This window comes from Rutilus rutilus (genome assembly GCF_951802725.1).
Source record: "Rutilus rutilus genome assembly, chromosome: 19".
NCBI lineage: Eukaryota > Metazoa > Chordata > Actinopteri > Cypriniformes > Leuciscidae > Rutilus > Rutilus rutilus.
In genome coordinates this window covers 6,998,753-7,012,181 of record NC_140232.1, presented here as the reverse complement: position 1 = coordinate 7,012,181, position 13,429 = coordinate 6,998,753, and the positions used below count along the sequence as shown (strand labels likewise).

General features: G+C 37.9%; 1 protein-coding gene across 1 annotated transcript in view; it reads right to left on the bottom strand.

Moving 5' to 3' along the window:
• The window catches only part of prickle3 (prickle homolog 3), a 46,624-nt gene extending 33,768 nt beyond the window's left edge, over nt 1-12,856 (bottom strand). The window contains exons 1-2 of the mRNA XM_084389277.1: nt 12,628-12,856; nt 5,419-5,501 (exon numbers count right to left, since the gene is read on the bottom strand). Coding sequence (XP_084245403.1) covers nt 5,419-5,501; nt 12,628-12,669 — 125 coding nt within the window. The 5' untranslated portion in view covers nt 12,670-12,856. The remainder of the gene's footprint in view (nt 1-5,418; nt 5,502-12,627) is intronic.
• Between the last annotated feature and the right edge of the window lie 573 nt (nt 12,857-13,429).

The window sequence follows — 13,429 nt, the reverse complement described above, 5'->3', positions numbered from 1 at the left end:
GAAAGATGAAAAGAGTGTGACATAATGAAAGGGAATGAGAATGAGTAAAAGAGAGCAAGACAATGATTAAATTAAGAAACACTGAGACAGAAGAGGGAAATGCAGAGAGGAGGGTAAGTGTGGGAGTCTGATGGCTCTATTCCTGCAGTCTTGGCAGCAGAAGGACCTGAAAGGACTAATCTTATTAGTCGGACAGGAGGAATTAGGACACAAAATAGGGGGCCAGACGGGTGGACATGGGGGAAAGAGTCTGTGAAGAAAAGAGCCGAAGCAGAATGGGTCGAATCGGAGGAAAAGAAATGTTACCGCAATGGACATTAACGTCAGTGCAACGAACGTACACAACGCTTGTTGAGCAGAATCTGAATAGGCTACTTTACATAGATTAAAGCAGTGTTTCCCAACCACTGTGTTGTCAGGTGTGCCGTGGAAAAGGATCAAATGCCAAAAATTTTGTAAATAAAATAAATGCTACAACTAACATTTTACCGTTACTGTCAAACTGAAACCTTTTATCTCTATATTTTGTCATTTTTTAAAAAAATCAATGCTATTGGTCATCCTTTACGCCTGTATGTGGGTTTTACAAATATTTAACCAATGAAAATTATTCGTAACCTCGTGCTGCACGCAGTTTGGAGAGAGATCTCTGCTTGTTTGCAATGCAAATGTAAATAAAGAACTGATGTTTGAATAAGTACTGATTTTTATTTACTCAAGAAACACTATGGGCCCTATCATACACCCAGTGTATACACCCGAGTGTTTATTGCTTGTTTCAGCCTGACGCAGTTATCATTTTCACGTCCTGCGCCACGTTGTTTAAAATAGTAAATGCATTTGCGCCCATTTGTGCACCCATGGGCTGCTGGTCTGAAAACGAGGTGTGTTCAGGCGCATTATTGGCGCGTTGCTATTTTGAGGGTACTGAAATAGACTGAGCAATTGACCAACTGAAACCTGGTCTGAAGTCAATGGCGCAATATTTTTTTGGTTATTTAAAGAGCGCGTTTAGCCTAGAAATCTAGACGCACCCTAGCGGCAGCAAATTTTATTTCGCAGCCAGTGTCATCTAGCAACTCTCCGTTGGCTTGCGAGCTGGAAAAACCAAACTCTAGTCAGGCCAATCACATCGTGTATAGAGTCGGTGGGCAGGCTTAACATAATGACGGCAGAGTTGTGACGGTTCCGCGTGAATTCCCTGCTACTTGAAAACAAAGAATGGCTTCTGCTGCTGGCGAACAGTGGTCTTTCAAATCGGCTTTGGCCGCGACTCTGGAGAACTTAGAGTTAAGTTTTTCTTTGAGAAAAGAACAAACGGCACTGAAGTCATTCTTAAAAAAGGAAGATGTGTTCGGAGTTTTGCCGACCGGATACGGCAAAAGTTTAATCTATCAACTAGCTCCGCAGGTGGGAAAACGCTCTGGTTGGTTGTAAAGCTATCCTATTGCGTGCCGAGGGAATTTGAAAGACAAGCGTTTATCCCGCCCCTCAGATTGAGCCCTGCCAATGGTGTGTTCCCACACCCAACATCTTGATGTGTGTCTGGCTTGTCAGGCTAGAGCGTGTTAGTAATATGCACCTATAGGTGGGTCCACAACACGTGTACACTTTGTCCCGTAAATGGTCTGCTTGCGCACTTTAACTTTGCACACGAGCAGATCCGTTTCCTCGCTAGAGAAGCGTTCAGTTTTTCCGCTTGCAAATTCCGTCATGTAAATAGCGAATCCGCCATGGCGCGAGCACAACTGGCTTTTAAAGGGAATGGGAGATGAGACTCTGATTGGTTTACTGCAAGTTATGCCCAAAACACACCCATTACTCATTAAGAGAATAGAGACAACCCTTTTAGACCATGTGCCGGGTGCGCCGACCATTTTTCCCGTCGTTAAACTAACAAAAGTGGATTCAGACACGCCCTAAGTGCGCCTGTGCCCTGCGCTTTAGACCATGTGCTTAGATCGTTAAAATAGGGCCCTGTGTCTATAAAAGCTAATGGGTTTTTTTTTGCATTTTTTTGAGGAGAAGAGTCTAGTTGTAGCCAGTATACTGTTTTAAATATCCTGTGCATATAGCACTTTATCTTTTATACCATGAGATTTAAAAGCGCACACATAGCTACAATAAACTTTATATATAACCTGTAAGTTGATGAAAACGTAATGTGCACTGACTGTCTCAGATGCGGCCGTTCCAGTGACGGACAAAACGCATACTTCTGTAATTCACTAAAACCTCCTAACTCCATTTGAGTTTGATTCTCATTAAATGTCATTATTATAATGACACATGCATGTCTGACCAATTATAAAGCCACAATACCAACTTTGATGACACTGTTTAATTATTTAAAAAACATGAGGTTTTCGCCCGACAGCAACGATTTGTAAATTTACCTTTATGACCTTATTGTGTTCATATCTGATTTAAGCTCAAGTTTCACATTAAATGTGAGTAATATACTTTTAATATGACATTTGTAGCAATGCATGTTTGTGCAATATTCTTACTTTAGCGGTTAGTGGTGTGCAGTGGGATTTTTTACATATCAAAACTGTGCTGTGGCAAAAAAGAAAAGAAAAAAAAAAGTTGGGAAACACTGGATTAAAGCAACACATTGTCAGATTAAAATGATGTAGTGAAGATCTAGATGTGATTGTCTCTGTGCTCTGGATTAGATTGCAGCATATGAATAGTGATTCACTTGAAGAATGGGCAACAGATTAGATCTGGACTGATGTTGATGTATGACTCTGGACAGAAGCGCAGGCATGAGAGTGAAGAGCGCAGTAAGAAGATTTATGGGTACTTTCTGCTCTGTTCATTTACACACACACTGGGGAGTTAAATAGACCAACAATGCCAAAAGCTAGTGCTGTCCCACTAATTTAAGACGAGAACAGAAGTCATGCGCACACATTCATTTACAGTAGAAGGTCCCTGATACATCCATAAAAAGAGGCTTTTGCATGTGGTACGCTGCTCTCTATAAATACCATTTTATCTGATGTATTCATTTGATTTTATATATAGATATATGCCTATATGAAAAAATAATACAATTATAAATACAGCAAAAAAAATTGTGTGTGTGATACATGAAACTGCAGTATGACTTCAGTAAAAAGAATGCTCATTACCATATTAAAGACAATGCCTCGCAGTTTGATTAAAAAATAAATCTGATTTTCAAACCCCAAATTACTTTAGTAGTTCAGTGATGCACAACCAAATTACATCAGAAATTATTTATTCATTAGGCAATCCTGCAAAAATCTATTTTGTGCATCTGAAAGCTACAATCTCCAAGGCTGTTACTAGATCTGTCTGTATTTTTGCACATTATATCAAGCTTTCATGGGTTTTTAATTATCTTTTATTGTTATATATTTTAGGTTTCATTTTAGTTTAATTATTTTTTAATTTACCTTTGTCACTTTTTGTTTAAATATGTATTTCACTTTAATTTAACTTTTATTTCAGTTTTAGTTTTTATTATACTTCAACTTAAAGATATTCATTTCAGTAAGTTGCCAAGGCAACATTTTTAAGTTTATTTTAATACATCAGATTTATTTCAATTGCCAAAAACTATTTTAAATAGTTTTAGTTATTATTTACATAATTCATTAATCATTTAACTTTGAAGATTTTATCCAACTTCTAAAGACAATTTCCCCCCAACATACAGCTATGTGACTCACTCACTCTCTCTCACACACACACACACACACACACACACACACACACACACACACACACACACACACACACACACACACACACACACACACACACACACACACACACACACACACACACACACACCTTTGAACTCACTGGAATGCCTCATGTCCTTTTGCATTCGTTCCAGGTCATTGTCTGGCTTCTTCACACACCCGCTGGCAGCTGAAGGTAAGTGTTTCTGAGGCATACGAGTATGTGTGTGTGTGTGTGTGTGTGTGTGTGTGTTTTAAAACATGGTCCAAATCTGACCTGACTGTGAGGACAATTGCTTGTACAGTAGTCAACATTTGAAGTGGATCAAAACCTTTCATCAAAGTTATACATTAATTTTTTGACCCGTTCTTGTCTTAGGACAACTTTGATCAACTTTTTTTGATCCACTTCAAACGTTGACTACTGTACTTTCAGTCAAATACATATTTAAGGTGTGCAAGTCTGTTTGGTTATATTTTATGTTGTGCTGGCCGATACAGTCTTGGACTGCATACTGATGTGTGGACGTAGCATCGCACAAAAGCATTTTCTGAGGCCCTATTCATGTGTGAATTTTCCATTTATTCATGCCTCATTCAAAACTGTTTTATAACAGGGGGGGTCACTGAGACGAAGCATCTGGTATTCGGTTGGTCATGTGATCAATAAGAAGAGAACAAAACAGCTTTTCTAGACTCCATGACAAGATAAAGTGCTATTTGGGTAATTCTTTAGGGATTTTTACAGTGGTAAATCGGTGCACAACAAGAAGTAATTGATGTGACTAATCAAACTATCAATCAGTCAATTCATCTGCTTTCTGAAAAAAAGAGACATCAAACTCAGCTAAACTACAGCAGTCACATGGTCTATTTGTGATGGTTTTTTGTTCAGAAAACACAGAAAAAAAGATCAACAGCTGGCATGTATTAACGTCACAAACCGCCCTTTGGATTCTTATTTCTGACATCTAAAATTAATCTGATGGAAACATAATCTACAGCTCTGAACTGGCTCTGAAATATATCAATATTTCCAAGTCTACATTTTAGTGTGCTAGTGGCCATGACTTCAGAAATATTGTATTTACTGGTCAATGGGACTCCACATTATTGGACTTATCTGGATATTTTTAAGAGTGGATAATGTTGGCTGCCTCATAAACTTATTGGCAGAAGTAAAAAAATCAAGGATCCTGCAGATGACAATAGCACATGAGAGCGGAGAACGCAAACACACACTACAGCTCCTCATTCTTCAGCTGATGGCGTACAGTGAAGAGAGGTTAGCGTAAACACTGTGCGGCTCTCATTACCTGCTCTGGAAATATGATTAGACGTCTTGCGTTACACACAAGAATCCCAGGTCTCACACAACGCGCACACGAATCTTTTCCTGACAGACTGCAGTTAATCAGCACTGTCTCCCATGCTTTCCTGTTCCTCTAGGAACTTAATTTCAAAACAAACGCATAACTAAAACAATAATTCGAGATGTTATGTCTGAGGATGTTGTGTTTCCGTCTGCAGATTGTCAGGCCTGGGACGAATGTCCTTCAAAAGTATGTCAAGGGTGGGATCCGTGGCCTTAGCGGCTAGTACGCATTGAGCTGTGGTGCTCATACCAAACGTGTTCATCTGAATCTGACTCTCATCATTTTCATGTGAATATGGAACAGTTTTAGCGCTCCAGTCTTACCTCCATCCGTGCATGCGGAAGCCAGGACACTGTTCTCCACAGCGCATACACGGCTGCCCCCTGTCCGGATCCTCATCCTCGCTCTGCGAGAGAGAATCACAGGCATTTTCAATATTATTTACTTCGTGATTTATAGGGCCAGATGTGCTAAACCCCAAAAGGAAAAGGAAAGGACACTAAAACAAACAATGATGTCCAACCATGTACAATTTCACAGTGCAGGATGCTTTTAGTGAATCTCTCTGCTGATAAAATCATAACAAAAACATGTGAAAATGTGTACTTAGAATGTGCGGCAAATAAAATTGATTAAATATGTTCTTTGGGTAGTGTATGCAGGTGTGTTGTATAAATACATTCTCTGGCATACTTTATACATCCAGCTGACATTGTCCTTTGAAGTGTATTTTCTGCCCTAAAACACACTAAAAACAACCAGGTACATAATTCACTCGGATGTCGTCAAAGGAAGAGTTCACTCAAAAAGTCAAAACTTTGTCATCATTTACTCATGTATGTTGTTTCAAACATTCTGTGAAACACAAAAGAAGATCTTTTGAAGAATTTTTTTTTTTGGTGACCATTGACACCCATTCTATCATAACACCCCCTTTATTTTAAGACAAAAAAATATCTTAAAATAAAATAATTCAAAATACATTTTCATTTTTGGGTGACCTATCCCTTTAAACAAATACATTGTAACCACAATTGAACTTTCTTGGTAATTATGGTGATTTTATTTGAAAAGTGTTGCATGGATCAAGGTTTAGCGGCTTACATTTTTTTGAATCTAACAACGACTTTTTAGTATTATAGTAGTATTTTTTAGTACTTGGTTATTTTTATTGGTGTTGCAGACAAGTTGCTTGTACAATTTTTTTTAAATTTCAAGTGCTGGTGACTCATATAATATTCCAAATAAGATTATTTGTTTTTCTAGGTCTGCGAGTCGGATTAGCATGAGGGCTAGGCGGGGTTGAAGCCTAACTCGCCATCAGGAGCACCAGAACTGGATATTAAGTGCTTTTATTTACTGGAGCGCATGAGAAACAAACACCAAAAGCCAAGTGATGAATCGGCGCTCCCTGATCAAACCGCACACGCATCCAGCAGATGCAGCGCGAGAACAGCTGGACTGGTCGGTGCTTTTGCCTCTCTGTTGAAGTGATAACCAGCGCCAGTCACTCGACCCATTTGAATTCATGTGAACCTTAAAGGCTCTGTGGTAAACTTAGCAGAAACCAGATTGAATAGCTACGGCCATGTAAACTGCAGTGTTAATTTTGAAAGCAATCTGAAATATCATACGATTTTAGTCGACTAAATCTACAGTAGAATAATTGGTGTGCATACTCTTTGTATCTCTGTATGTTGGAGATTTGATTTGTGGCACCAAGATAGGCTACTATGAAGGGTCCCTTGTGTTTGCTATAGACCGCTGTGTGTTCTTACTCCAGGCCTGAAATCCAACACTAATTTCTCCAACAAAACACACAGTACCAAAGGTGAAATGCAGCAGAAGCAGATTTATCTACTGTACAACTCCACTTCAGGCGGTGTTTAGCCTCAAGGTCTTCTGCTTGTTTGTGGGAACAAATAAAGCAATAAAACTGAGAACTTGTTCTTCAAAACCTCCAAGTGACGTGATCAGGGTGTTTGAAATCTTTGACGTGCCAATATACGACAAGACAACAGCCATAAAAATGTAAACACCTGGTTTGCTCTCTCACACACACTGAGGGCGAACCCAGAGTCTTAACATGCTAGATGCTTTCTGTTCTTCAGATAGACAGAAATTGGACTTTTAAAGATGTTATGTATTACAATGTTAAGTTATACCATAGTATATAGTATACCCTTACTGTACCATGGTAAAATTTGTTGAGGACAAAGTATAAGCAAGAAATGAAAACCTGTTACACATGTGGGTTAGTACAAAAATAGACTATGCACTTAATTTGACAAAACTAGTTTTAGTCATGACAATAAAAGGCAAGAATACACTTTTGTTAAACATAATTTGAATAAGTTCTTAGTCAAGATTAATGCAGACGAGGAACGCTAATAAGCTTTGTGAGCTGAAAGCCCAGTCAGGACGAGCGAGTGTGAGGGAGAGCCGGACTGCAGCCGGACGGCGGCCTCTTGTCGCCAGGAACGAGAGATCTATGGAAACACGCGTGCTAAAACAAACACTGCCTGTAAGATCAGTGAACTCTCACACTTCACTGAACCGAGACCAGAGCATTGCTATTCACTGCTGAGAGAGAGGGAGAGAGAGAGAGAGAGAGAGAGAGAGAGAGAGAGAGAGAGAGAGAGAGAGAGAGAGAGAGAGAGAGAGAGAGGACATGATCTTTGAGGGTTTTTTCTTCTCTGAATAGTTAATTGCATTAGCCTGTTTAAAAGAATGAATAAGAGAGTAGGAAGGGGGAGGTATGAGAAAAAAAAAACAAGCGTTTTTTCTGTCGCCTTGTACAGACAAAACTGTAGATAGTCCAAGAGTTCTGAGAAAAACTAAATTGCCACGTTCACAAATTAGGATCTGGCATCAAACTAGTAGGGTTATAAAAAGAAAAACCTGCCATTCAGGTCCAAAGCTGGTAATGTTCTAGCCTGGAAATCCAGACCTAAATCTGAAAGATTAATGGTCTGGCATCGACTAATGAAAATCGGCCAGCTCGAGGGGCGGAACCAAGCATGCGTTTGAAAATCTCACTGCACGCAATTGGATAACACTACGACCAATCACAACAAGCCCCATAGGCTTAGCTACCAGTGGAGCTAACTGGTAGATTAGACTCTTGCCGTTTCCGGTCGGCAAAACAGCAAAAACACCCTTCTTGCAAAGGAACGATTAGAGCGCCGTCTTCTGTTCTTCTTTTAGATAAAAAGCCAAGTCTAACTCGTTCATTGTAGCGGCCAAAGCCGTTTCAAACAACTGGTGTTCATCCAGAGCCATCTTGCAATGTATACTAATGACTTCGACGTCACAGCGCTGTCGTCATCTGTTCACTCTAAAAAATGCTGGGTTGTTTCAACCCAACTTTGGGTCAAATATGGACAAACCCAAACGCTGGGTTAAAAATGTAATTTAAAATTTTAACCCAACGGCTGGGTTTGTCCATATTTGACCCAAAGTTGGGTTGAAACAACCCAGCATTTTTTAGAGTGTTTAGCTCGCCTCTGGTCCGCCTATATCAGATAACCAGATGTGATTGGTGCAGCTCGGACACAAGGGCATATTTAATGAGCATCATTACTCGACGCCAGAGTAAACTCACTGAGCAAATTCAACTTGTGCTCTCGCGAGAACTCTGGATTTCCAGGGTAGTAATGTTACTATTATGAACTGAAAGAATTGAAGGCTGCATTGTATTGCAGTTAACAGTATATAAGACAACAATCAATGCATAAATGTGGGTTTGAATTACATTACTTTTTTATTTATTTATTGTATTTATAAAATGTATATTATTAAATAGATTTATCAGTGACATTTATCCCAGACCAATATACTTAATCTAAAGCAAAAGTCAGTCAGTGTTACACAGACTTCTGGGAAATACCCAAAAGGGCTTTTTACACTGTGTTTAACCCTTGTTTATCGTCGTTCTAAACACCGCTTTTAACCCTGGGTAAAGGAACGTTAAACACTTGTAATTTTGAAGAGGGGTTAGCACTGCTTTTTACTTGGGAAACCATTGAAACCCCCTCTTCCGGAGCAGGGTTAGTACCACTTTTGCAGTGTTAACCCCGCAATGCGGTGCCAAACTTGTCGATTTGATAAAAGAAGAGACCGTTTCATTTAATCTTACCTTTATAGTCCAAAGTAAGTATCCACTCAGTATAAACTCGATAGTACAGTCGGCAATAAGAGGATGCGCAATGCTAGAGTTATGTAAACAGGTCGCGTGCTGCGTTCATCCAATCTGACCCCGCAAATATGCAAATAAGAACGTTAACCTGGAGTTTAGGAATGTAGAATGTGAAATGTCAGTTTATGAATACCCAGGATTAATTGTTAACCCCGGGTATTTTATGAGCAGTGTGAAATGTAAAGCAAGATAACCCAGGATTCAGTTTACCTGCGGTTTAGAATGACCCAGGGTGAAAAGCCCTAAAGTAACTCAAGAACTGAAAATAACCAAAATTCCCAAAGTAATGCAAATAAGGAAAGTAACAAACGTACTAAAAGTAACAGAAGGAAAAAAACTGAACTATGGTTATTAAAGTAGGTAATTTGTTATATTATGCCTAAAGAAAGAACTAGGGTTGGGTAACATTTGGATTTTAACGATTGTGATTCCAATAAGGTAAAAACAAAAACAGATATCATTCACATTTAAGTCTTATTGCAAAACATTTAATTGTAGCTGAAATCATGAACAAAAATCAACAGGCTAAAGAACACTTACGCAAGGAACGTTTGCCTGTGGTTTAAAAATACCATAGAAAAACAACTAGCCTAACTAATATAAATTTCAAGCATTATGAAAGACAAGTAAACACTCAGTAATTAAAAAGATAGTCTTGTGCTTGAATGGTTTAAAATCACACTGAAATGCTCACAAAGGAATCGATATAAGGAATTTTATAACAAGTATCCGATTCCTGACCTCAAGTATTCGATTTTCAGTTCCCAACCCTAGCAAGAATAGTACTCAGACAAACACAAATTTGGAAGATCTCAAGTACAAAAAGTAACACGGGTAAGGTAAGTTACAAAAGTAATGCAAGTACAAAAAGTAACAAAAGAAATGCAGAATTTGAAAAGTAAGGAAAGTAACAGTAGTAATGTAACCAAAGTAATGTAATTAACAAAGTGCTAAAAGTAGCTCAAGTATGTAAAGTAAGGAAAGTAATGAATGAAAGTAAAAGTAATGCAAGTAATAAAAGTGCTAAAAGTAACGCAATTAAGTAAGGAAAGTGATGAATGTAATGAAATGAAAGTAATGCAAGTATTGTAAGTGCTAGTAACACAAGGGCTAATAAAAATAAAACTTATTTTAACTTTAAAATTTGCCTTTTTAGAATGCCGTGTCATGCCAAGATGCTGCAAAAGATGAATCTAGTAAATGTTTACATTGAAAAACAGCAGCGGAAAAATGCGTTCTGTGTGAACAACCACTAAAGCAAGTATGTAAAGTAATGAAAGGAAAGTAATGCAAGTAATAAAAGTGCTAAAAGTAACGCAATTAAGTAAGGAAAGTGATGAATGTAATGAAATGAAAGTAATGCAAGTATTGTAAGTGCTAGTAACACAAGGGCTAATAAAAATAAACTTATTTTAACTTTAAAATTAGCATTTTTAGAATGCCGTGTCATGCGCAAGATGCTGCAAATAGTGAATGTTTACATTGAAAAACAATAGGAAAGTAGAGCAGCGGAAAAATGTGTTCTGTGTGAACAGAATACTAAAGCAAGTATGTATTATATAATCGAATACTAAAGCAAGTATGTAAAAAGTAATAAAAGTGCTAAAAAATAACACAAGTATGTAAAGTAACGAAAGTAGCAAAAGTACAAAAAATGAACATAAGTAACCTGAGAAAGAATAGAAGTGAAATGGGTAATGACGGGTGACGTAAGTGAAGTAAATAACAAAAAGCAACAAAAGTGCAGAGCGAAATGTAAATAAAAATGCAAGTAAAGAAAGTACAGAATGTTACAAATGTAAAAACAGTAAAACATGCAAGGAGAGCAAAAAATAACTTTCATAAAGACAAAACAATGACTCAACAGCCAGTTTAGCAGAGTTATCTCTCGAAGGTTATTGTGCAGATTACTGGGTAGACATTTGCAGAGAAAAGATAACATGAAAAAGCATAAATCAAAACAAACTATGACGTGTTGCAGAGTATGCGGAGAAACATACGACGACCGGACGGTTTTATGTCCCGTCTCTTACGGTGAGACAGGAAGCTCTCCGGGTGTCTTCCTGTCCACACCCTCAGGGAAATTTCCTCTCGATTGTGACCATGACAACAGTTACAAGAGGTCAAAAGCTATTAAAAAGACACTTTTTTAAAGGCCCACCATCATTGTTTCCTCAGATCAGTGTTCTGTCCTGAGTAGGACATTCTTAATAATAACTAGCATGACACTTACAAGAGGGTGTTTGAGAAAAGAAAACACTGGCTGAATGTCAAAGAAACTTGCTGGTGAATCCTGGTCAATTTTAAAAGGACAATATCAGATGATCTCCATTCATTTCATTTTAAGATACAAAACTATAAGATTTATTTCACCATTAAGACCATCTGGTACAGGTCTGATTCAAAACATTACAGAGAGCAGCTTCAGGAAACAAAGAGTTTCCTGTTCTAATCTATTCAATATTCTAATCCAATTAGCATCTTCAATGAACATTGGCCTAAGCATGTCCTGATGTTTTTAGGTTGTGTTTACTTTTTGTCCCTGTCTTCCCTTTCCAGACATTTAAATAATGTTTCCTCAATGGAAAGCACTTCCTTCAGACAGGATGACGCATTCTGTTAGGATGCTAACTGATGCAGATCTACTATATCAAGGCCAGCGTTTTTGTAATATTCTTAAAACTGTACAATATGACACATAAAAATCCAAAATTGCTAAATTAATCCGTGCTATAATTTGTTCTGTTCTTGTAGACTTTTTTAAATATAACATTTCAAGAATCATTTTGCATTAGACCTTATTTGTTATTTTAGATATAAACTAAACACATTATTTGGGTAAATTCAGTGTAATAAATTGACATAGGCTACTAAAACATTCATTATTAGACTATGAAACGGTATCCTCAAACGATGTCGTCACCTGCACAGGTAACGGTGACGTAGGCACAAACAAGCCACGCCTCCACAATGCATTAGTAAAAAAAAAAAAAAAGCCACATTAATGGTTAGGGGCAAATTGATGACTGATAACTATAGGCTACATGCACAACTTACAGCTGATACAATTAAAAGTAAACATAGGAGCAGTGCAAGTTATAATATGAAGCCTATACTCCGTGCCTTGCGATGAAAACAGTCTCCTCAGGTAAAATAAGTGCGTGACACAAAAGTAACTTTCGACCATCAAAGCAGCACGATAGGTTTAAAATGACCTTTAAAACAGCAAACCACACTGCGTTCGTTCAAATACCTGAGCACAGACTGTAGAAAAATGATCAAATGCCTTTAGATAATGTTAAAAGCGGGATGCCACGACATGAGAAACTCTTACCGAGCGATTGGAGCGTCGCTTCTTTGATCCGCGCGTGAACATGTCGGCGGCCGCAACGATTCACGCGAAGACTCTCATGTGTCCGCTGAAGTTTCCTTGAACCCAACGTGACTTCTTCCCGCTCGTCTCGAGGGTCTGAGGGTCTGGTTTTTGGCCTGTGGATCTCTGTGCTGCCGACAACTCCACCAGAAGTTGCCCGTAAGAGCGTGTAACCAGACGGGCTACACCTACAGGACAAGTGTTTAACTGTAGTGTATCAGGAGTCAGGACCACCCCCTACTGTACCTCATACTCCCATCTCAAAAACATTCTGTTTCTCTATGAAACCCCCCTAGCGCAGGCCTGCTGCACATTGGTTTTTGATTAGTTTTAGGTATGAAAAATACGTATATTTTGTGTAGGTTATAGTGTATAAGTTAAGTGTATTGTGATTACGGTTTGTTATTCAGATCTATCTATCTATCTATCTATCTATCTATCTATCTATCTATCTATCTATCTATCTATCTATCTATCGAGGAATTACTAAGACTGTTTTTTAATTGATGCTTCAGTTAAATGTAGCATTTATCAAAAATAGTTTAGTTAATATTTTTATTATTCTTTAAAAGAATGCTCTATATTTGTATTAAATCTATCTGTATTGTATTTTGTATAATATGTAAAAAATATACTCTTTTTTTTTTTTATCAGCAATTAGGCTACTCAAATCTACTGTTACATGATCCTGGAATCCTTCTAAATGTATTGCTTCACAAACTAACAAATAAATAAATAAAATCATCGTGATTCTTAACTTCTG